Genomic DNA, 24,831 nt, shown 5'->3' with positions numbered 1-24,831 from the left:
CCTGCCCACAGAGCCACTCTGGCTTGGCTATTACCTGCACCCACATCCCATTCTCAGATGACGTGCCCCACTCCAGGCAGCTTCTGCCCCCTTGAGATGTTAAGACCCTCCTCAGTCTCCCCCAAAACCCCCCTCCCCGCGTCTTCCTACTAAACGTCTCAGTCCCTCACCTGACCCACCAAATTCCACAGCTCCCCCAAACTCCATCGGCCTCCCAAAGCCCTTACTGCGTTACTTTAAACTGCTTTCAGCCACATCAAGACTCCCCTCAGCCCTTCTTCCGGGATCCTGCAAACTCTCCTCCTCCCCAGGACCCTCGTAAGTCTCCTCGTACCGTTTCTTGGCCGCCGAGGTTTCCCTGGGGCCCTTCAGCTTGGCCTCAGGCCTCCCTTAATCGCCCGGCCCTCAAAACTGGCCTGAGACCCTAACTCCCCTAAGCCCTTCTCCGAACCCACCACCCCCCAGCCAGGCTCGCACAGCGGCCTGCCGCGGCCTAACCCTCCTCCCCTCCCCCGGAACCGCCCCGGCCCCGCGCCGCGGCCGCCGGGCCCACCTGAGCGCTCAGCTGGTTCAGCTGCTGCATGTCGCCGCCCACGGCCTCGGGCACGGGGTCCTGTGTGCAGTGCAGCCGGCCCATGGCGTCCGCCCGACCCCGCAGGCCCCCGGCTCCCGCGCCTCCCCCGACTTCCTCCTTCGCGCGGCCGGAGTGGCCGCGCTTCCGCAGCCGCACTTTCGCCACCGGCTGCGGGCCCCGCCGCCGCAGCGCTCCCCCCGGGCGGGTCCGCGGGGGCGCCCTGGCCGAGCCGCGCACTCGCGCGCGGACCCCGTGTGGGGCGGGGCAGGGGCGCCCTGGGGGAGCCCAGGATACCAGCAGTCGCTGTGCCCAGGCCAGGACCCTGAGCAGCAAATCGGTGAGACCCGGACTCCCAGCGGGGTCTCCCGCCGCCGCTGGATGACCCCTGGGCACTGCGCTTGCCCGCTTCACTCTCCGTGTAAACGATCGCTGGGGTGTAAACTTGTTTCACTCTCCGTGTAAACGATCGCGGGGGTGGCGCCTTAAATGAGCTAACTCTCCTAAAATATTCAGAAGATAGCCTAGCACACAGAAGGTCCTCAATCAATAGCTATCTGCTATCATTATCATCGTTATGATGCATTCTGCATGTATTCAGTGCATGCCTCCTCTTAGATGCCAGGCACTGGCAATAGAAAAGTGAACAGACAGGCCCAGTGTCCCTGAGAGAGCTTGGGTCAGAGCAGAGCAAAGCCATAAAATCTCAAACTTGGGCTTGCACCAGCGTCATCTGGAGGGCTTGCTATAATGCCAATTGCTGGGACCCACCTCCAAAGGCTCTGCTTAGAAAAGCCTGGGATGGATCCTGAGAATTTTCCATTTCCAACATCTTCCCAAAGACCGCACTTGGGGAAACTCTGGCGTGGAAGAAACTGACCCACAGAAGAGGAAGATGGTCAGATTGGTGGAGGGGAGATTTGGGGGCCAGTGACAATCACTGCAGCCCTTGAAACACTGTAATCCCCATGTTCTCTTCCCAAGGATCCCTTGAAGTCCCAGATATTACCTGATCCCCATTGGACAGATGAGAAAACCAAGGCATGCTCCCTGGAATCTAGGTCCTGACACCAAAGCCCAGAAGCATCTTCACCTGCCTCTTAGCTCAGACTTGAGAGTAGGGAGTGGGTGCCTAGAAACCTGGGTGGGGGAGTGTGGGGAAGACTGGCATTCCTCTACCCTTCCCCAAAAAATCCCTTCTGGAAAGGTATGAACAACACTCCTTCATGCATTCATTCAACAGATAATCCGAGTGAGTGCCACCCCTGGGGCACATGTCCTGACAGGTGCTGGGACTCCACAGTGACAAAATCAGATGTAGTGTATGGTCTAGAAGAAGTCAGAGTGTAATCTGGGAGATAGACACACACGTGAAAAATCACACATGTGTGAAATTATTAACTGATGCCAAGAGGTACAAAGTGCTTTGAGAATGTATACAGGGCACCTGTCCAAGTCCGAAGTACCTGGAAGAGAGTAAACCTTCAAGTTACTGACAGACAGGGACTGAGCTCAGACCCCCTGACTCACCGTCCAGGAATTTTAATTTTAAAATAGTCTTAACCTATTAAAAATGATCCCTGTCAGGGCCTTATATTTATTCATATCTTTGAGTATTAAATCAACTTTGTTCAGATATAATTTATATACAATGAAATGCTCCCATTTTAAGTATGTTTCTTTAAATTATTTTTAACTTGAGAAAAAAAAAAAAGAACCTTGCGGAAACCACTAGATTTCCTTCATTTCTGCTCTCACAGTGGCTGGTGCTGAGGCACTCAATAAATATTCGTGGAGTTGAATGTGACAGAAAATAGATAAACGGAAAGAAATTCACTTGAAATTGCAGTCCAAAACCGTAGGTGAGACGGTAATTGTATTGTTTTCCAGTCTTTTTCTACTTCACAGGTCACTGGGGCTTCTGTGATTTGTTTCGTTTTTTACATATTCTGGGCTCTCCCACTTTGCCAAGCTATTTAATCTCTGGTACTCAGAGTGTGGTCCTTGCAGCAGCAGCTAGGACATCACCTGGAGCAGGGTGGAAATGCAGATTCCCAGGCTTACCCCAGACCTGCTGACCCAGCATTTTAAACTAAATCCCCAGGTGACTCCTGATCACATTCAAGTTTGAGGTACAAATAATCACTGTTTTAAAATGCCCACCACATGCTGGGCTTTATTTTAAGCACCCAAAGACACACCTTGTATGATATTTAATCATACTTTGAATTACTTCAAATACTTTCAATTCAAATACCTTCAATTATACTTTCAATTGTCTATGTCTTGTCCCTCATTTTATTTCTGTTTTAATGTTTATCACATTGTGTTTCTGCTGTCATTTACACATCTGTCTCCTCTGTTTACTAATTATGTTGTCTTGAGCAAATTACTAACCTTTCTGTGCTTCCACTTCTTTTTCCATTTGTACAAATGGAGACAATAGTAGAACCTACTAGAAAAGATGAAATGAGATAATGCTTGTAAAACACTTAGCACAGCAACTGGCCCATTCAGTAAGTGCTCAGCAAAAGCTTGTTAGGAATAGTACTCCAACTTTTGAATCTTATAAAAAGAACTTGGCAATAAGCATCCTGTACACAATTCATTTTTCACATCTGATTATTCCTTGAGGAGAAATTCCTAGAAGGTCAAGGGTATTATGTTCAGACGTTCAGGGTTCAAAATAGTGCTAGGATGACAAATTTTCAAGTAAGGGACAGGCTAGACAATGATTGAGAACACCCGGAAATTAGCATTTCAGCCTGAACAGAAGCCTGGCAGCAGGCTCATTTCCCTGAAGAGGACCCTGCTTCCCTAACCCACATCTCTCAGACCTGAGAATTCCAAGTCCTCTAAGAGAAACCTCAAAGTCTCACACAACAGCATCTTGGTTTCAATTATAAATGCTACAAAAACATCATCATAAAATGCGGCATAATATTCTACTGAGTGAGAATATAATGATGCTCATAAGGAATCCCCATTGGTTGCCCGTTCAGGTCTTTACAATTTTTCAATTTTATTAAGAACTTGGCAACTAACAAAGACAATAGATAAAAATTATCTTTCCAATGGTATCCTTCACAACCCACTCAGACAGAAAGGAGTGGTGATCACTATTAATGAGGTAAGTTTGTAGCAGGAAATGCAGACCTGGGGCCAAGCCTCCTTCTAGAGAACCCCCGCCCCCAGCAGCTCCCATTTCAGCCTTAATGAGGGACCTAGCTCCCTCCATTCACTTTAAAATGTCCCCGCAGAGGGCAAAGGAGGCCCCCAACCCCCACCCCTGCAAGTGAAAGGGGTTCATTAAGAAGTCCTTTCTCAGGCTAGAGGATTCCTGCTGGGAATTTCACCAAGGGGCTAGGTTCTCCCCAGGAGAATGGTTGACACTTTAGGCTCTGATATGTCAAAAGACATCTTTTTTTTTTTTAATTAAACTTTTTATTTTGACATAATTGTAGATTTACTTGCACTTGTAAGAAATCATGGAGAGAGACCACTGTATTCTTTTTCGAGTTTCTCTCTGTGCACAGATCCCATCTTGCAAAGCTAGAGTGAAATCTCCCAAGCCGGATACTGATGTTGGTGCAAAGATACAGAACATCTCCATCACCACAGGGATCCTGCATTTTAACAGAAGGAACAAACTCCAGATCCTCCTTCTGCCAAAACCTAGGGGGAAAATGCTATGGATATTTTTATGTTTCCATTGGTGATTATCCTCATCATACTTTCAATATTATCTTCTTTATTATAAAAACATGTAACAAAAGTCACAAGATTACAGTTACCCTAGACTCTTCAAAACACCTAAGTTATTAAAGTCATCAACAAAGGAAGGTGAAGGAATTTTTCCATATTAAAAGACACTGAAAAAGACAAAGTGACTACATGAATGCAATGTAAGATCCTGGATGGAGGTAAACGATTGCTATAAAAGATATTATTGGCACAACAATGCGAATATCCTTACTACTACTGAACTGTACACATAGACATGGCTAAGGGAGTTTCCTGGTGCTCCAGTGGTTAGGACTCCAAGCTTTCACTGCCAAGGGCCTGGGGTCAGTCCCTGGTTGGGGAACTAAGATCTCACAAGCTGAATGGCACAGCCAAAAAGTATTTTAAAAGAATGAAAGAAGATGGTAAATTTTATGTGATGTGCTTTTCTTTTAACCATAGTTTTTAAAAATGACATTATTGAGACAATTGATAACATTTGAATACAACTTATAGATTGCATAATAATATTGTATCAATGTTTAATTTCCTGTATTTGATCTTTGTGTTTGATTTATGTAAGAGAATGTCTTTTTTTTCTTAATACAAGCTGAATGTATTAAGGTAAAGAGGGATGAAGTGACTGAAGAAAAGAAATGAGGGGATAGTGCAAATATGTCAAATGTTAACAGTTGGTGACTGGGTAAAGAATATACATGGATTCTTTGTATTATGCTCGCAACTGTTTTGTGAATTTCAGTTTATTTACAGAATATATTTTAAAGGAATTTTTCTCACATCCTGTCACATGATAAATTATTTTCTATTTTAACTAATATATCTTTGAGTACTCATTCTGGGAGAGGTGCCTGGCATTTATGCATTTTCTTCCTTAATCCTCTCAGTAACCCTACCAGGAGGTCTTAACTTAACCTTGGTCTTTTTTTTTTTTTTTTTTTTGTAGAAGGGGGGATACACTTAGAGAAGAAAGGAGCTAATCAAGGACATTGCTGATTAAGGGTAGGACTGAGGTTGAAACCTCCCAAAGGTGTTCTCAGGATCCTTCTGGAATGGCCTAATAGAATTCTTTCTCCATATATATTTTTTTGAACCATGGACTCATATATACAGAGCTTGCTAGGTGGTGCAGTGGTAAAGAATCAGAATACCAGAATACCAGGCAACCCACTCTGGTATTCTGGCCTGGGAAATCCCATGGACAGAGGAGCCTGCTGGGCTATATAGTCCATGGGATCACAAGAGTCACAGCTTAGCGACTAAACACACACACACATACACACACACAGTTTATAGCACTTAGCATCTTGCCTTTTCACTTAGCAGTACATCTTGCAGTTCCCTCCACATCAGCATTTACAGACTTGCTATTTCCTTTATAATAGCTGTATAGCCTGGATAAATCCCACCTGATCTAACCAGGCTCCTACTGATGGACACTTACGGTTTATCCACGTTTGCACTATTACAAACTTACGAACAAAGCTAGAGGGGACATTCTTACATATACAGATAGTTGTTCTCTAATGAATGGAATTGCTGGGTCGGTACCTTTTTTTTTTTTGGTCAGGCCACTCATTCCCTGTGACCAGGGATTGAACCTGGACTCTGGCAGTGAAAGGGCCAAGCCCTACCCACTGGACAACTAGGGAATTCTCACTGGGTCAGTAGCTTCCATTTGGGAAGGATTTGCCAAACGCCCAGGAAGATTTGGAGTCAGTTTTGTGAATACGTTTGTCCATTCATGGGACACGTCTTTATTGAACACCTATTATGCAGCATGGTGCTGGATGCTGGGACAAAGCAGTGAGCTAGACAAAAATGCCCTGGTTGGGAGGCTATTAAGGGCAGAGGAAATGAAGAGCTTAAAATAGGAAGATTTAAAAAATAGAAAGATAGTAAATCAGGACCAGGTAGGAAGCAAATTCATGAACACATGGGTCCGTGGAGGCATTACTGATTAGTTTTTAAATGGGCTCTGAGCTTGCTGGAAGCCAGGGGTGCATGCGTGCATGCTGTTACTTGAGTTGTGTCTGTCTCTTTGCGATCCTGTGGACCAAGGAAGAAGAGTCATTCCACTTTTAGTTTATCCTTATGCATGTAAATGAATGCAAACAATCTACTGTTAGACTCCCAGGACAGTTCCAGTTTTTTTACTTTTATATAGGATGTGGTGATGTATTAATACTTATTTGTCTGTTTAATAATATTTCTCTAATAAATCTCAAGATTTTTCCTTGAGACAAATTTGAGAAGTGGAATTCCTGGGGTAAAGTTTAAACCTGTTTAAGATCCTTGGCATTAGCTCCAGTGGACATTTACACTGTCCCCTCCAGAAATTTGCTTCTTAAAGGGCCCTTTGGCACTTCCTAGTTTTGAGGGTGGGGGTGATAATGCCTCTACCCTTTCGGAATCTCACTGCTTATTTCAAATTCAAGGTGGGATTCACTTTGCCTGAGAAAATGAGGCCTTGGATCCCTATTGTCTGCTTTGTTTTTCTCCTCAGGATGATTATAAAGTGAATGCCTGGCTTGGGCCCCAATTTAGGGCTGCAATGCAAATTACTGCTGGGTGTAGTGAACACAACCTGGGTGTAACCTTGGAGGAGTCCCTGGGGAACTTTCTCTTCTAGACCACTTTGATTATCTGAAACCTGGAGGAGCCTACTGATTCTTTGAAGTAGCAGATATTCTTTTTTTTTTTTTTTTTAACTTTTTATTTTATATTGGAGTATAGCCCATTAACAATGTTGTGTTAGTTTTAGGCTGACAGCTAAGGGACTCAGCCATACATATACATGTATCCATTCTCCCCCAAGGCAGCAGATACTTATTGAGCACCTACTCTGTGCCAGGCTCTGTGCTAGGTGCCCCGGACACAGCAGTGAACAAGACAGGCTACTGCACTGCCTCCGTGCAGCTCCCAATCTGATGGAGGAGACATGCTGTATTTTTGAAGAGTCACTTTTTATCCAAGGGTCACATTTATCCAAGAGTCACTTCCTGGATAAATGCCAGGAAGAGAGTAGGAACTTGTGGGCAGGTTCAGTGAGGATAGGGGTAAAAGAAGCCAGGCATGAGCAGACAAATGAAAGTTAAGCAGAGTCCTCAGGCCTTGAACAGATGACTTAAACAACCCGATGGAAGTCCTGGGGCCCTAAGCATGTCACCCAGTCTTTTCCCACTACTCCACAACTCACAGTCACTTTCCAAAGCCCAGCCTGCAGGCAGGGTTATTGCCACCCTGTGTATATGGACTTCCTGCAGATTGGAGGGAGAGGGCCTGCCCAGAAGAGATAAGGGCAGGTCTGGACAAGGGGATTCCATCCCTTCTATGCTTATCCTGAAATAAAAGAGGAGGCAGAGTCCAGATCCGGAGCAAACTCAGGAAGTAGAATCCTTCCTTTCCAATCCCTCAACAACAATTGTTATTATTACTACATATCAGATGGTGATGTTCTATATCTTGATAGGGGATGGGTTACACAGGCATGCGTGCATGTGTGTGTGTGTATGAATGTTCAGCAAATGTACATCTGAGATTTCTGTGTATCAGTGTGTGTAAAATTTATCTTGGAGACAAAGCAACTGTAAACAAAAATAAACTCCAGTTAGTGATATGCAGGTTGAAATATTTAGAGGAAGTACACTGATGTCTGCAACTTATATTTTGAAATGCTTCTAAAAGTAAGATGGATAAAAGTATAGATGTGTAAGCTGGGTGGTGGATATAAGTGAAAGTGAAAGTCACTCAGTCTTGTCTGACTCTTTGCGACCCCCATAGACTATACAGTCAAGGGAATTCTTCAGGCCAGAATACTGGGGTGGGTAGCCTTTCCCTTCTCCAAGGGATCTTCCCAACCCAGGGATTGAACCCAGGTCTCCACATTGCAGGCGGATTCTTTACCAGCTGAGCCACGAGGGAAGCTCGGTGGGTATAAGAGTGTTCTTCATAATCTCTTTCAACTTCATTGAATACTTGAACGTTTTCATAATAAAATGTTGGAACATTATAAAAATAATTAATAAATTGTTATATAGTCAAGTCACTTGTGACAATTTAACAGTAATTCTTAAAACTGAAAATGTCTAGGAGCTCTCTGGTAGCAAGTCAACAAGGGCAGAAGTCTGGGTGTTCCTGTTGAAAAGGGAAGGTAAGGAACCCACTTTGCAAATGAACGTGGCCTCTAATGACACTACAATTAAGACTGAGTACTTTTCAATGGGGTTCTTTCACATACATGGGCTCTGTGAAATCCCCGCAGTCACTCCTGGAAGTAGGCATCACTATTATTATTATTCCAATTAGAAGGGGAAGAAGACTGAGGCTCAAACTCCTTAGCATAGCACTCGAGGAGTGGGGGTGGGGGGGGTCACAGCGAGTGGGGGTTGAGCTGGGAGTCTAGTCCTGAGCTGCCACCCACCAGCTGTGGCTCAGCCTAACTGCCTCACTACGCAGAGTTTTGTCTGTAAGATGGAGTTCATCCTACTAGATTCCGCTTGTAGAGGTGAACTGGGCTGGCATCAGCAGCTGGGAGCCTAAGGGACTGGGTTGTGTCACCCTGAGGAGGAAGGGTGGATGTTCATCTCTGTACCAGCCAGGGGCCCAGTGTAGCACATACTCATCATTAATAAGGTAGTTTTTTAATTTAACAAGCACTTTTATGGTAGTTTATATGTTCAAAATGCCTTCCATCTATTAACCCATACAGATCTCCCAACAACCCTGTGAAGGAATTACTACTTTCATTTTACAGGTGAAGAAATTAAGGCACACAGAGATGAAGTTACTTGCTCATAAAAATACCGACCATAGGGACTTCCTTGGTGGTCCAATGGCTAAGACTTCGAGCTCCCAATACAGAGGGCCCGGGTTCCATCCTTGATCAGGGAACTAGATCCCGCATGCCGCAACTAAGACCTGGTGCAGCCAAATAGCTAAATAAATAAAAATAATATAAAAAAAAATACCGACCATATACGGAGAGCCTACTGGGCATTAGACACTTTCATGTGTTATTGAAAAGCTGCAGCTGCTCTAAGAGCTGAAAAGAGGATGGTATAATTCCACACATATAGAATATTTAATCTCAACACAGGCAAAAATCCATCATCGGTTGATTTATTAGCATGAGGGCATTAAGGGTGTAATAATGCATGTGTATTTTTTTCTTTTTAATGTTAATTTTTTTAGGAGGAGGTTTTTAAAATTTGAGATAGTTCCTAATTTACGGACAACTTGTAAGACTAGCATAAGGAACTCAAGAATGTCTTTTTAACCAGATTTTCCATTTGTTTACATTTTTGCCCCATTTTCTATCCATTCTCCCTCTGCCATATATATGCATATTATTGTTTCTGAACCATTTTATAGGCAACTTGGTGATAACATTGTGCCCATTTATGCTTTAATACTTTCCTGTTTATTTCCTAAGAGTATTCTCTTTATGTTATTTTGTTGTTGTTTATTTTTTTGACCATGCCTCTTGGCTTGCACGATCTCAATTCTAGGAGCAGGGATTGAACCCAGGCCAAGGCACTGGAAGCATGGCTTTCTAACCACTGGACCACCAGAGTACTCCCTCTTATCTATCTATCTATATATCTTTTTGATAACAAATGTACTTTAATCACAGAATTTTTGTTGTATCCTTAATAAATATTGATTGGCATCATGATTATAATGATTGTGATGTGTCACAGTAAATTTTTAAGTAAACACTGTTGCACCAGTATGCAACCAGAGGAAAATCTGAAATCCTACTCAGGTGTGTTTTAAACATGAGTCAGAACATGGCTTAAATGGGGACATATCCACCATGGCTTGGCCCCTGTTACTTTTTCCCTCCTTACTCCCTGTGCCCTGGCCACATTGGCTTCCTGGCTGTCCCTCCCACATGCCAAGCTGGATCCTGACCTGGGTCTTCCCCTGGCTACATCATTCCAGCCTCCATTTTATCTTCTTCCCAGATTTAGCCACCCTCCCCAACCATCAGGTAAGCTCTGAACCTTCCCTTCTGAATTCCTAGTCAGGTAGCTGCCACATAGCAGGTGCTCAAAGTCAGGCTACATGGTTGACTCACTTCACATAAGTCCTTCTAGTCTCTGGGCCTCAGTCACCTAATCTGAAATGAGCACCCAATTCTCCCTGCCTTGATTTCTCGTGGAGTGGCTGAGAGGCTCAAAGGAGGTAGTGAATATGACCAATGAACTTTGGAAACTACAAAGTTCTGTGCCACAGGGAAACATGCCATTTTTGTTTCACTTCCTTTCCAAATGACAGGACAGAGACCACTTGCTTATTCAGATCTTGTCTGTTTTTCTTCCTGGAGTTAGGCACTTTGATGTCCCCAGAAATGTCTGCCATGTCCCCCCGAACCCTACTCTTTGTCATCTTTACTATACCTTCCAGGCATTCCTGGTGGTATACAGACATCCTTTGACCCATGGAGGTCTTAGAGCTTATGGATCAGAAAACAGAGACCCAGCAGCCCTCCCCACAGACCCACCAGCTTCATATATAATTTCTTTCCTCTGAAGACTTACCCCAGATGGTGAGAACAAGCGGCAGGCCCTCTTCAGAGATCTTCTTGCACCAACTGACTGGAACCCAGTTTTGGATGTTTGTGCCAGAAGGTCAAGGAGTTCCTGCCACTCATTTACATGAGGCTTGCCTGGTCACTGAGCCCATCTCACTTTCACACTTCCAACATCAAATAGCTATACGTGCTACAGAGAGAATGAAATAGGAGTGAAGGAGGGGACTATTCAGGTTGCTTGGTCAGAAAAGTCTGTCCAGAAGGTGACACTTTGGGAGAGAACTGAATGGTATAGAGATCTGGAAAAAGAACACCCAGAACCAAGCTTGATGTATTTGAGGAACAGCAAAGATTAGAAGATTAGAGTGAAGTGAGGGGAGGGGTGAGGATAGGCGGTACCTGGGAAGGCAGGCAGGAACCAGCTCAGCTAGGGCCTTTGCAGCCCATCGTGTCATCATTCATTTGCTCTCATTCATTCAACATTTATTTGGCATCTACTGTGTGCTAAGACATACTGAGACACTGCTCTCACAGTTGGATACATAGACACACAATGTTCTGTGCTCAGTCTCTCAGTCGTTCGTGTCTGACTCTTCTGTGACCCCATGGACTGTAGCCCACCGGGCTCCTCTGTCCATGGGGATTCTCCAGGCAAGAATACTAAAGTGGGTTGCCATGCCCTCCTCTAGGGGATCTTCCCAACCCAGGAATCGAACCCAGGCCTCCTGCCTTGCAGATTGACACAAAAATAAGCAGGTAAGTAAGTGTAGATGCCAGGTATGGGAAATATTAGGAAGTGCTGTTTTCCAATAGTTCAGTGCCCCTTTTGGAGAAAGAAATGGCAACCCACTCCAGTACTCTTGCCTGGAGAATCCCCTGGACAGAGGAGCCTGGCGGGCTACAGTCCATGGGGTCACACAGAGCCGGACACGACAGAGCGACTGACACATAATGTCCCTTAAAGGGCAGAAGCCATCAAGACCTGCTAACAGTGGGGCTTCTCCTTCAAGTAATGCCGACTGTAACCCAGAAGCCAGCCAGGGACCTGACTACCTTGGCTCCTCCGCTCTCCCTCCCATCCGCTCAAGATGGCCGACAAAGGCCCAGCAGGGTGGGAGGAAGGGAGAAAGGACTAGTCCGAGGGTCCAGAGCGAGTTGACTGACCCGCGGGGGCACCGCAGCGCCCAGGTGGCCTTGCGGCTGGGAGTTGGGGTAAAGGGGAGACCCGGCTGCTGTGTGACTCTGGGGCGGGGGACGGGGTTCTTCCTTCCCTGGGCCCCCGGCATCCAGACCAGCCCGTGTGTTCTGGGTCGGGGTGGGGATCGGGGAAGAGGGGCCCCGGGAGGAGTCTCGAGAGTTGGGCGACGTCTGCGGGGTCCCCAAGACGCGCCTGTTATCCGGGTGGAGATTTAACCGACCAGTGTGTGTGTGGGGGTGGGGGGGCGGGAGGCGGCGCCTGTGGAGGAGGGGCGGAGGGGAGGCTCCGGAGCGATTTCAAATTTCCCTCGTCCCCGCCCCCCGCCCCTCGCGCTCGAGGCCCTGCTCTGAGTGGCTGCGGCAGGGGCGCCCCCGGGCGGGGGCGGGGCGAGTGCCGGGCCGGGGTTACAAGGGGACTCGGCACCGCCCCCTCCCCACCCACTCCAGCTGCCAGGTCCTGCCCGCGCCGCTTCCTCGCAGCAGCCGCACCCCCTCCCTAGCCCGGCTGCCGCAGCCTGCGTGGACGCCCCGAGCGCCCCCCGACGGACGCCACCGGCTCACTGGCAGGCAGGCAGGCAGGCAGGCAGGCGAGCGGGCGGCCGCGCCCGGCCGGCAGCGCGGGGGTTAAGTGACCCAAGTAAACGTAGCTCGGCGATCGGCGCCGGAGATTCGCGAGCCGAGCGCCCCGCGCGGCCGCCCGCCGGCCTCCCGCCCGCCTGTCCGAACCCGCGGCTCGACCCGCGGAGCCGCGCCCGAGCCAGGCTCTCGGCAGGTGAGCGCCCCGTGGCCCCCGGGGAGGCTTGCCAGCCCGAGGGCTCCGTGGGCTGGTGGGGGAAGGGACCGTGGAGGGGTCCAGCCACCGCAGGGAGGGAATCCCGTTCCGGGACGTCCTGGGGAGGCGGCTCCCGTACGGCTGGAGACCGGGCATGGTTGGGGAGGAGAAGTCCCTGATCTTATTGCGGGGAAATGGGCAATGAGGATAAAATTGGCGACGGGGAAGGCATGTGTATTACAGGGATACGAGTGAAAGGGATACTTGAGGTGTTCAGGAGACCCAGAGGAGGAGAGAGGATCGTCCCCAGGGAGGGTGCTGGACGGCCTTCCTGGGGTCTAGAGCCGAGGGGAGGAGGTCTCCTACTGGAGAGAACTGGAGTTAGTGAAGCAGGGGTATTTTTACCTGGCCTCGGCTAGAGAGAGAGAGTCTACTTGGGAAGGGGAACGGTACAGAAGAGAGTTCTGTCGAGGAGACGAGCGTCCGTCCTTTACGACTTGGACCCTGGGGGTTCAGCCGAGGGACTTTTTTTTTTTTTTCTTCTCTCCCAGGGACGGGGGAGAGGTAGTGGATGGGCGCGGGAGAACAGGTGGACCGGTATGTGAGCGCTTCCCAGGGGCGTGTGCCAGAGGGGCGGGCTCGCGGGGTCCTCCCTAGGGGACCTACGGAGACCGAGGTGCGGCGGGGTTGCGGGGATGCCCTAAGGAGAGGCTGCCTTTACGCTTGTGCACACCTGGCCGGGGAGGAGCCGGCCCGGTGCGGCGCCTCCCTGCCCAGCCACGCTGCCTGCCCTGGGGCCTCACTTTCCATTTTTCCCCCTCTTCCAAGGGTCAGGCTGGTCCCACTTCGCAAACTTGCAAACTGAGGCCTGAAAACCTCCAGCACTACCTCGGTGCCCAGTGGGATTGTTTGCCGCGGGTGGGTGGGTTTTGAGTCCCACTTTCAAGAAGAGAAAGTGGAAGTTAGGGAAGAGCCGGCAGAGGTAGCAAGTTAGCAACAGAGTTGCTCTTCGGCCGGGGTTTTCCTGCTAGAGTCACTCACCTGTGGCAGGGAAGGGCTGCAGGAGTTCTGGGCTCAGGCCAGGTTGTCCACGCTGCCTCCTTCACTTACCTCCCGGGCGGAAAGAGGCTGACTGGGCCCTAATGCTTCCCCACCCCAAGTTGAGAGGCATATGAATTAAAGAGAATTAAGGACAAGGTTATGATGTGTGACTTTCTGCCTCCTGATTTCTGGATGCTGTGAGTTTTGGCGAACTGGTGGCAGTTGTTTTAGGGAGCCAGATCCCTGCTGGCGCCCACATTTCCAGGATCCAGGACACTGACCTGCCTCTGTTCTCCACCAGGACTGCTGTGATTTCTTGCACCCCAGCCACTGGAATCCCCAGGTGCAGACTTGGTTTTTCCAGCTTTGAGATGATGCTACCTATTTTATAGGGCTGGCATACAGTAATCTCCCAATAAAGTCTTGCCACTCCTTATCTATCATGTGGGATAAGTAGGCTGCTTCCTTTAAGGGGGATGCATAGATCTTTGGCGTGTGTTTAAGTCTATCCATGTTAATCTGTGGCCCTCTGTGCCTTATTACATGTGTGAAATAGGAACAGTCATACTAATAACTCCAAGTTGGGTAAGAAGGAAACCAGTTTTACACAATTTAAACTCTAACCCTCTGTGTTCCTCAGATGATGCGATAATTCCTATCACATTAGGCTTGGGTTAGGAGTCAATACGTTAGTGCTTGGTATAGCAGGTAGTGAATGGTATTGTATTAACCATTAGCCCCTCTTTTTAGGGTGGCCATTAATGAGAATTGGGGAGGATGCAGGCCAACTCTGCCATCCCCTCCTTTCCTCCCACCAAGGTACTCCTCTCAACTATGGAAGGTTTTCCAAATCATTGTCCTCGATTTGGGAGTTGGCAGGAAAGGGTGCCTTTGTTCCTTTTTGAAAGGAGCAGGTTTTTGTTTTATGGATTGTGGTCATTTTTACACCCCCACCCAAGTTTGGGACCTGCCTTGAGGGTGCAGAACTAAGGGAGAGCCTTTACTTTTCTCTGTTAGGGTGGAGAAGGCTGAGACAAAGGGGCTGGGGTTAGGGCTGGCTCCATCCTGCTCCTTAAAGCCATAAGCATTACCTCCAACCCCTGCAGTTTGCAGGGAGGGTAGGAGGGTATTTGGGAGCTGCAGGGGGTGAAGGGGAGGAGCCAGGGAGGTGGGGCTGCCAGAGGTTGCTTCCTCTCCTTCCTTTCCTCCTGCCACGTGGGGCCTGCAACCCAGAGGGGCCTGTCTCCCTTTCTCATACTACAGCCCCAAGCTCCTTGATGGAGGGTTTGGGTAAGTTCTTCCCAGAAAAACTTCCCCGGAACTAACTCCTTTGTCTCAGACCAGCTCTCCTGCCTGCTGTCCCTCCAGGCTCAGATACTTTTCCATTTCACCCAAGATGATCCACGCTAAATCTGAAAGGCCGCTTGGTCTGACACCATGGCAAGTGCTTCTACCCCAACCCTCCAGAAAAGTACAGGTGCACTCTTGGTGTTGAGTTTTAAAATCATGAATTTAGGGTGTTTTTAGTTTAGTTTTTTTTTTTTTTTTCAGTTTCATGGCAGATCAGGGCTGCAGGAGTACAGAATTCCTCATGTCAGCACCCTCTTTGTAAAACGATGGGCTCATGTTCTCACAGGGTCAAAAATTTGCCGCTGATGGAACTCGGAGAGATGCAGGTACTTCGGTAGCCTGATGATTAGTGCTTTACAGAACTTTCACATCTGCCGCTAAAAGGGAAAAAGCCGAGTCCAGGTGTTCAGATGTATCTGGCTGTGGATGGAGGGAAGTGGCCTGGTAAATGCAGAGGGAGCCTGCCCGTGGAGCCCCTGTGCTGATTAATACCTGTATGTAAAGTGAGTGAAGATGTACATACCCCAGTAGAGTTGGTAGGAGGATGAAATGGAATCCTTTTAGGACTTAGGCATTTTCAAAATAAGTTAGGTGGGGGCCCTGAGATATTGTAAAAAGTCTGGTATGTTGTAGGTCATGTTAGTCACTGGAATCAACATACTCATGCAGCCTGGGCTGCCAAATCAAATCAGGATTTATATCCAACTCACTACATTTATAAGCTAGTGACCTGAGCCTCAGTTGCTCCATCTGTAAAATGGGGATGCGTTGTTGGCCAGTTAAGGGAATGTTGAAGTCAGTTGAGATCCTATTAAAAAGTGCACATAATGAGGATTTAATAAATGTCACATTGTGTAGTCAATATTGAGATGATGGCTAATGGTCATTATTTACTTGCTGAGAGAAACAGTTGGCATTCCTGAGGAAATATGCAAAAAGTGAGGAGGATCTGTTTTGTGTAGGGAATTAGAATATTTTATCAAAAGGATTTCCATTGTGTTTGATACAAATGAAAATCAAATTTGCCATGTTCAGATGCAAAGAAAAAACAGATCACGGCCTGTAATCTCACAGGCCCAAGGTAATCAATGTTTTACTTTCATTTGGGGGCCCTTTCAGTTTCTTCTAGAAGTGGAGAAAGCGTAGAGAGGAGCAGCAGTCCATCCTAAGCAAAAAGACAAGAAGCCAGGGCAAGTGCAGTGTGGTGAGGAAAGGCCCTCCGTTGGCGAGGTTTCCCAGTGCACTGGTCATCTGGGGCCAGCTCCCCACGTGGATGGGAGGACCTTTTACAGAACCATTGGCCTCTGCTCATTGCCCAGCTCAGCCTGACCACGTTTTTCTAAATAACTTCACCTGCAGAGGTTTTTCTCTTTTCAGAGTAATTTTTTCTCCTTCATATATATATATATATAAATTTTATTTTTGGTTGTTCTGGGTCCTTGCTGTGTGGGCTTTTCTCTATTGTGGCAAGCAGGCAGTCTTCTCTAGTTGGTGGTGTGTGGGTTTCTCATTTCAGTGGCTCTAGAGAGAGTACGGACTTTAGTAGTAGCAGTAGGGCTTCTGTCTCAATGGCCTTTGATAGTCTATGAAATTTGTGGGTAGAGCATTAGTCATTGAGAAATTATGAGCAGGAAATTAGAAATGCCTTGTTAAGAATTGATGGGTGGGAGAGGTCGTGGGGAAATGTTCTTAACCAATTAATTTCCTCTCGGGGACAGATGATGCTGACCAGGTGTGTATGAGGAGCTGGTACTGGAGGAGAAGGGCTCAGTGTCACTGAGGGTTCCTACCCTAAAGTTGAGGGAATAAATTTCCTTGAGCTATTACACCCCTTGTTTTTTGTACTCTGTACAACTCATCAGATGCGGCACCTCCTGGCCTGGTCAATTTGTCCTTAGTTCTGCTTTCTGGTGTCCTCAGCTTTTCTGCTTTGAAGGGTTCCTGTCTTAAGAATTTCACTTGTAATGGTGTCTTCATCTTGTTTTTGGACACATCCTTTATCCCCTTGTTTTAATTTTAGTGTGTAGAGCTCCATCCAATATTTCTAAGTGTCTTTTTTTTTTTTTTACTGTTTTTGTTTTTCATATTTTAGTTTTGAACTGTACCTCTGTATTCAGAAGGATTTAAAACTGGAGGCTTACTGTGTGGGACATGGACTGGAACTTGTCTCTGGGTCTCCCAAAATCTGAAGGTAGCTCTCTGATATTGGTATGTCTTATTCCCCATTCCCTGGAGCAGAGGGATCGTCCAATGCCCTGCCCAGTGGTACAGGTCTGGCAGCTAGAAAAGGGACTGGGGAGTTATCAGTCTGGCATTAATTTTTCCCCTGAGTCAGGTCTCTTGTGTTGCAGCCTGGGTGGAGAAGTCATTACCTACCTATTTCTTCATCCTTTCCTGTACTTCCACCTTCTGAGGTTAATGGGGCTTCCTAAGCAGCATTTATTTCCAGTTGCATTTGCTTCCAGTTGCAAATGGGCCTGCTGGGGCCAGAGCCAGGGCCTTCCACTGCCCTTCAGCTCCTGGAGAAGGGATGGTGCCTTCCTGGTGGATGTTCCCAGCGGCCAGCATGGTGCTGGGGTGTGTGAATGTGTGCTGGGTGACACCAAAGCAGGCCTTGGACAAACCTGGGTGTCCTGTGGCTGAAGCACTGGAAGCGGAGGAGATACTGCAGGTGAGTGGAAGGAAGCCTCACCTGGGACACAGATGTGCAGTGTTAGGCAGGATGCCTGGATGGGCAGGTGCTGTCCTCAGGGATTTTCTAGGTTACCAGGGAGGCAGCAATAGGATATGGACAGTTCTGAGCAAATGTGCATACAGGTACGGGTGAAATCAAGAAAATCAATGAAACTTTAAGGTTGGCAGGCGTGTCCAAGCAGATATGAGCATTTATTGTTAATGTATCATGATTAAAAGAGGTGTCAAGGGCTAAATACCAAAAAGAGAAGTGAAACCAGAAACATCCCATGTATATAGGGGACATATATAGAAGAGGTAGAGTTGGGTCATACTAGTCATTGTATGTCTGACTTTCCTTATGGAGAAAATTGAGCATTCTACCTTATACCATTCAAAAAACTTCAGATTGACTAAACTTAAATGATCATTTTCAAAAGTGACATTTTAAAGTTGACTTTTTGATTGTAAAAGTCACATGGGGATAGATATGGTTGTCTATTCTTCCACAAGCTACCTTGCTGAGAAGTTAAAAAATGCTGGAGGAACATGGCTTAATATACACAGTAACCTATTAAACGCGATTGTATTGTTAGGTGGACTTTTTCACTTTACATGGTTTCATCTAGAACCAGCTGCCCTATTCTTTGGCTCTCAGTGGTCTCCCCAGTGTGGCTGCATGTAATTTAGACAGTCTCCCATTGATCATTTGTTGGTAGCTTTTACTTTGACAATGAAGGCAGTGCCAGTCTTGCCCACAGGTTTTGGGAAGAACTTTGCGCTGAGTGGATTCCTAGCAGTAGAATTCCTGTATAACAGGATATGGACACTTGGCACTTGAGGTCATACTGTCAGATTGCCATCTTCAATACTGAATCAGTATCCCCACAGCATTGGTATATAGATGGGCTGAGGTTTTAGGCAATGGCAGTAGCAACAGGTGCAGGCTGCTGCGAGGGGCAGAGCTGAGGGAGTGACTTTGAGAATAGCGGTCTCCTTTCTCCATTCCTGCTGGGAAGAGGGCAGAGGACACTTTGGCTGGATTTTGCCTAGGGGAACAAGGCCGCAGGAGTGGGTATAGCAGCTCCCAAATCCTCAGCCTTAGGATGCCCCACATGGCATTCTGGGTGACCCATGGGTTCCGTGTCTTAATCTGCATGACCTTCCTAGGGCTTCTCAAATAACTTTTAGGCAGAAGGGACTAGTTGCTTGCAACTTGTTTCCATAGGGTAAAAAGTTTGACTCCAAACTCCAGTTGAAGCTCTCATTTCAGATCTTTCTGTAAGTTCCTAGGTTTTCCTGTAAATTATCTAGAAGGTAATGGTATATAATTTTATTGAAGTCTATTGACAAATATCCAGATGTACCAATGTTTCTCTATAATTTTGCTATTAATGAGCAATGTTGCAAGGAACATCTTCATAGCCAGCTTCTCTCATACTTGCCCAGACTGACTACTGGAACATCTTCATAGCCAGCTTTTCTCATACTTGCCCAGACTGACTACTGGAGTCAGTCCTTACTAAGATTCTGATAAATGTGCCCAGGATGAACTATTATCGCACAATGACAGTGGTGCATGTAGCCATGACCCAGAGGCACTGAAAAATTCTCCAAACTTGAGTCATCATGGATGAAGGGATGCATCCCTTTGTGAGCCTAAGCTGGGAAATCTGGCACGACAGCACACGAGACTGTGTAATCTCCAGGTTTTAAGGTTTTGCCATCTGCTTTGGGATCTGTAGCACCAACCACCTAGGGAATTAGATGAGGTCACTTATTGCCTAGGCTGTATGACTGAGGCTTGAGAAGGACAAGGAGGACATTTTCTTCCCGTTTCCCTGTGAACCTGATCTTTTTTATGGAATTCACTGGAGATTCCTGATCAGGCATAGGGAACTGGGACCCTGTGCTCTGTCCCCAGCCAGGGGGACAGCTGTTTCGTCCTCCTTGACTTTGTCTGTACTGTGTCCACTGCCTCCCTTCTCTTCACTCACCCGGGTGAGCTGTCCCTCCCCGGCCGTAAACTTGTTAAACTGTTTAAACTTAAAAACTGTGCTTACTGCATTGTTTTATGATGTCTTTAAGATCTCCCCCCTGGACTAAGGCCTCAGTCTCCATCACTCAGTCACTCTGGGAACCTCATCAAGGAAACTGCTTATCTGTTTCCTCTGAGCTTGTTTCCCCATCTACAGAATGGGGATCATAAGAGTGACTAACTCTTCTGTGGTACATGCTGAGTGCTCTAGCTCAGCCATTTTGGGAAACAGCTAAGAATACTTGAGCAGTTCAAGGGGAGGAGTCAGGAGTCGATTCCCCTCCCACAGGCCAAGGAGGAACTTTTTAAATAGGGGAGGTGGGAATGTCTTTCACCCTCTCCCTCTTTTGCTTTACAAATCTCTAAACCCTGGGTGGACAGAGTCGGTCAGGGATGCCCAAGGTCCTCCCCTGCTAACCTTGCCATCAGGCCCACCATCACCCCCTTCCTGCACTGGAAGTTTAATTAATGCAATTAACATTTACAGGGTGCCAGGAAATAGTTCTGCTGCTGGTACCAGCCTGGAGGAAATGAATGACTTTACTTCTCAGGTTTATAGCTGGGTTGCGGGGAGTCCCTGGGCCGCCTCCTCCCTGAGTCTAATTGGGGGTGCCACCCACCCTTCTGTCTGCCACATTGCATTTGGACACGTCTGACCTGGTTCAGTCAGGACACAAGCATCCTGCACTAATGAGGCAGGGTCTTGCAGGGGGAACCTTGCCTGTGAGCCCACCCAGCACCGCTGACCATCCCGAAGTCACGTGCTGGACCCCAGCCTCTGGGAAAGGGTCAGAGTTCACCTGCATCTCGAGGTTGGACCACCACCTCCTGTGAAGGTGAACAGCTGGTGTAAGTCCCTCAGCCATACAGCTCCCGAAGCTCCTGGAACGAATGGTGCATTGTTCATAACTCATCTCAGGCACAACAGTTCCAGGCACGTGCCCTGGATTGCCTGGGCATGAGTTTGGCACTGCCACTTTGCTGGGTGACTTAATTCATTTGAGCCTGTTGAGAGCAGGTTGATGAGAGGACTTGCCTCGGGTTGGGGTGGGGGTTAAGAGGTGTCAGTTCTGGCTTTAGCAGACAGGAGGGGCCTGGGACATGCTAACAGCCAAGTGGCAAGTGTTCTGGAGCTGGTATGTCAGCCCCTCTGGGAAAATCCCTGGGGAAGATGCCACTGCTCAGGATTGGGATCGCTCTAGATAAAGGAGCTGGCTTGTGCTGGGGGCCACATTATCTGGGAAATGCCAATTTTGACTCATTAGAAACCAAACAACTTAGTGAGGGAGATGTATTATCTACCATTACAAACCAATCCCTAGTGCTAAGATCTTCCTGTTGCCAAAAGCAGCTAGTTAAAATTCACGCCTTCTTGTTTAAGTTCCCTGGGAGCATTCTTTTAAGTGAGTACAAACCATGTTGCCTAACCTCAGTTTGCTCATCTGTTATACAGGGATAACATTAATGGTATGTAAGGATTAAGTGAATTCATACAGGTAAAGCACAAGGGTGCCTGGCATATGGTAGTAAATACTGAGAAAAGTGATCAAGATGTGTGGATCTTCATGAGGAAGCCTTTGAGAGAAGCCCTCCTTGTTTTACCTGTGGTTTCTGAAATCTGAATACGTGATAGGGCTTCTAAGTTGAGGGCCTAACAGTAGCACATGCCTGCAGCTGTTTGGGTCATGTGTATAATGTGGAGGAAATATAATGTGTGTAAAATGTCGAGGAACCGAGCTGGGCATCTTTAAATCTTGCCAGTTCTGGACTCTGGTGTGTGTGTGTTGTAACTAGTGAAGTGAAAGTGAAAGTTGCACAGCCGTATCCGACTCTTTGTGACCCCATGGATTATACAGTCCATGGAATTCTCAGAGTCAGAATACTGGCGTGGGTAGTTGGCTCCCTATTCCAGGAGATCTTCCCAACCCAGGGATTGAACCCAGGTCTCCCGCATTGCAGGTGGATTCTTTAGCAGCTGAGCCACCAGGGAAGCCCAAGAATACTGGAGTGGGCAGCCTAGCCCTTCTCCAGCTGATCTTCCCAACCCAGGAATCTGTCATTGCAAATTCTGGGTGGTGAAAACTACAGGGAAGGAACTTGTAATGAAATCACATTGAATGATGCCACTGGAAGTAAGACTATTTTACCTACCTAGCTCACCCCAGGGCACCCAGGTAGTTGGTCATACAGCAGGTTGGTTTCCTTCCCTGAAATCTTCCTCCAGTCCCTGTGGGCAGAATTTTTCCTGACTGTTGAGATCTGACTTTGGGAAGGAGCTCTGCTCACATCCCTCTAGCAGGCTGGCAGACAAGTTGGCACTGCTGAGGCCCCAGGGAAGCCTGAGGTGGTTAGTCATAGTTAATCATTGTCTGCTTTGGGCTGCAGGCTCCAAATGGGTCTGTCTAGGAGAGAGATTCCTTTTGACCCAGGTGGGGACTGTCTGAGGGAACTCTGAGCCCCGCATAAGAGGGAAGGAAGCCTTGTCCCTTGATTTCAGCCTCTGACCTGCTACCTCCTCCTGACTGTCTTCAGTCTACCCCTCTCCCCTCCCCAGAGCTCCCGTGGAACCTCCTGGTGTCATGTACCCCATGGCCAAGTCTCCCACCCTCTGCCAGGCCATCCAGGTAACTTAGTTCACTAGTCTGGCCTGAGGCAAAACACTGGAAATTAATGATTACTCTGAACCACACTCCAGCAGTTTTCCTGAGATACTGGCCACTTGGACTCACAGGAACTGGCCGTGGGGTCAGATAACCTGTTCTTCCGGGTCAGGGCTTGAGAGTAAAAGGGCTAGAGAAGCTGCTAATTAGGCTGGGTTAGGCATTCCTTCTTTTCCTTGGGGCTGGTGAGATTCCTTAATACGTATTGAGAGAAAATACACTGGGAGCTGTGAACCTGCACACTCTGGACCACGTGGCTTAGTTAAATGCTCTGTATCAGTGTATGCATTTGTGACCCATGCAGTATTTTTTTTTTTTTTTCCTCCTTTTCATCGAACTGCTCAGAATCCAGCTTGCAGAATCTTGGTCAAACCCTGGGCTCCACAGTGAAATAACTAACCACTGGACTGCCAGGGAATTCCAAGGCAGTGTTTCTTTAACTTGCATATTGGTTACCCAGGGATCCTGTGCAAACGTTTATCCTGATTTAGTAAGTGCCTGAGAATTCTGCAGCATGATTCCATGGTCCCTCTGCCTTGTGGGGAGCATCAGAGGTCTACTTATCACACACCCACACCTGGGGGATGGACTGATGCCCAGGGTGGAATTAAGAATCCATAGGACATTGCATACCTGCCGGGATTGGGGGTGTGGGGGGGTGGGGGGGGTGCGATGAGAAGTTAATCACTGAACCCCACAGCGCCCCCTGGTGGGTATGCTGGCAGCATCCCCACTGCAGCTCACAGCCCTGTAACCTAGATGACGCTTCTAGAAGGTACCCTGGGAGGCTTGCTTGGGTCATTGGGTACTATGTGGTGAGTCTGTCTCCCATGATAGGGAACACGGACCAGGAGTGCTCAGCGCCCATAGGCAGCTGTTTGCTGGGGAAACTTCACAAGCAGGGTTCCTGTGGCACCAAATACTTAACCTCCATTTGGGGCTTCACCCTTCCTCTTACATGTGAGATTTTTATTTTTGATGTTGAAGATTGACCAGGTCTGTGGGTTAGTTTTCCTGTTCTATAAAATGGGCCCACATCACATTAAGAGGAATAAATGAGAGTAAGGTACATGTTCTTGAGGCCAATGTTGCAGGCAGTAGGGCCAGGTCAAAGGTCACACAGCCCTCCAATGCATGCCTGAAGACCCTGGCTGGAGCTGGTCTTAGCTTAATAGCCTAGTGATGATGCAGTTACCAGGGTGGGCAGGGATGGGGAGGCAAAGGCCCAGAGGTGGGGTGGGGTTGGAGCAGATGAGGAACATGTCCCTGGTTAACCCGTCCCAGTCCTTCCCCCTGTGTCTCCTCCATTCGTTCCCTTCTTGGGAACTTGGGACTCTGAGCCCCAGCTGGTAAGGGAGGAGGAGAGTGAGCGACAGGCCTGCAGACCAATGGGCCCCCGAGGTTGTGATGGGGCGGGGCTTGTGCTGCCATGGAGAAGAGAGAAGCTGTTCTGTGGGGGAGGAGGGGACGGTGGGAAGAGGACCTGGAGATTGAGGGGAAGGGAGAGAGCAAACAAAGGGGTCAGGAGGGAAAATAATGCACTGACTTCCCGAGGCCCTGCAGAGACTGGGCAGGGAGAGCGCGCCAGGGGCAGAGGGGACCAAGGCTGGCGGCAGGCAGGCCGGCCTTAGATGGCATTGTTTGAAGTGGCCGGCTAATTGCACAGAGCAGCCTGAGCCTCAGACCACGGCCCAGCCCCCTCCTCTGTCCTGGGTGCTGGCTTCTGAGCCTTCGGGTCGAGTGGCCACATGGAACCAAGTCCTGAGCCTCCGAGTTTGGTGAGGGGGGCAGGCTATGGGGGGCGGCCTGGGTGGGGTCCTGAGAACCACTCCCAGGCCCTCTCTTGGCCTGAGGACTTGGTGACATTGGCAGAGGTTTGGGGGCACACTCCCCCCAGCCACCCTTGCATCTCTGCTACCCTCCTCACTCTGGCCTTCCTACAGGAAACAATGAAGGGAGACACCAGGCAACTCAATGGAGAGGAGGACGCCAGCAGGAGGGAAGACTCCGTCCTCACCAACGGGGGCTGCAGCGACCAGTCTTCCGACTCCAAGGACGCACCCTCACCCCCGATCCTGGAGGCTATCAGCACCCCTGAGATCCGAGGTGGCAGAGGTGGCAGAGGTGGCGTGGCCCGTGGGGAGGAGGGGTGAGGAGGGTGGTCACGGTGGACCACAGCTGGGACACAGGCCCCTGAGCAGGCTCAAGGCAGCTGTGGGAGTCTGGGCTCTGACGACCCCTGCCCCAGCC

The 24,831-nt window shown here is 48.3% G+C and overlaps 2 protein-coding genes across 20 annotated transcripts in view; one reads left to right on the top strand and one right to left on the bottom strand.

Moving 5' to 3' along the window:
- COMMD7 (COMM domain containing 7) overlaps positions 1–703 on the bottom strand; it is a 28,219-nt gene extending 27,516 nt beyond the window's left edge. For all 8 annotated transcript variants that reach the window (XR_015139137.1, XM_086332397.1, XM_086332398.1 and 5 more), the window contains exon 1: positions 554–703. Coding sequence is in view for 7 of the 8 variants with exons in the window: in XM_086332397.1 (XP_086188523.1) it covers positions 554–637 (84 nt within the window). In the remaining variant the exon portion in view is untranslated. The remainder of the gene's footprint in view (positions 1–553) is intronic.
- An 11,144-nt stretch (positions 704–11,847) lies between these two features.
- Positions 11,848–24,831, top strand: part of DNMT3B (DNA methyltransferase 3 beta) — a 34,869-nt gene continuing 21,885 nt past the window's right edge. For 4 of the 12 annotated variants that reach the window (XM_086332395.1, XM_086332389.1, XM_086332391.1 and 1 more), the window contains exons 1-2: positions 12,685–12,819; positions 24,525–24,687. In XM_086332395.1, the coding sequence (XP_086188521.1) occupies positions 24,531–24,687 (157 nt within the window). In that variant the 5' untranslated portion in view covers positions 12,685–12,819; positions 24,525–24,530. Of the gene's footprint in view, positions 11,962–12,429; positions 12,820–24,524; positions 24,706–24,831 lie in introns of those variants that run through there. The other 8 variants (XM_086332394.1, XM_086332388.1, XM_086332385.1 and 5 more) reach the window with 5 other exon arrangements.

Source organism: Bos grunniens, chromosome 13, assembly GCF_055505025.1.
Source record: "Bos grunniens cultivar Pamir isolate PY7600 chromosome 13, Bosgru_T2T1.0, whole genome shotgun sequence".
Lineage (NCBI taxonomy): Eukaryota > Metazoa > Chordata > Mammalia > Artiodactyla > Bovidae > Bos > Bos grunniens.
This window is presented reverse-complemented; position numbering and strand designations above follow the sequence as displayed.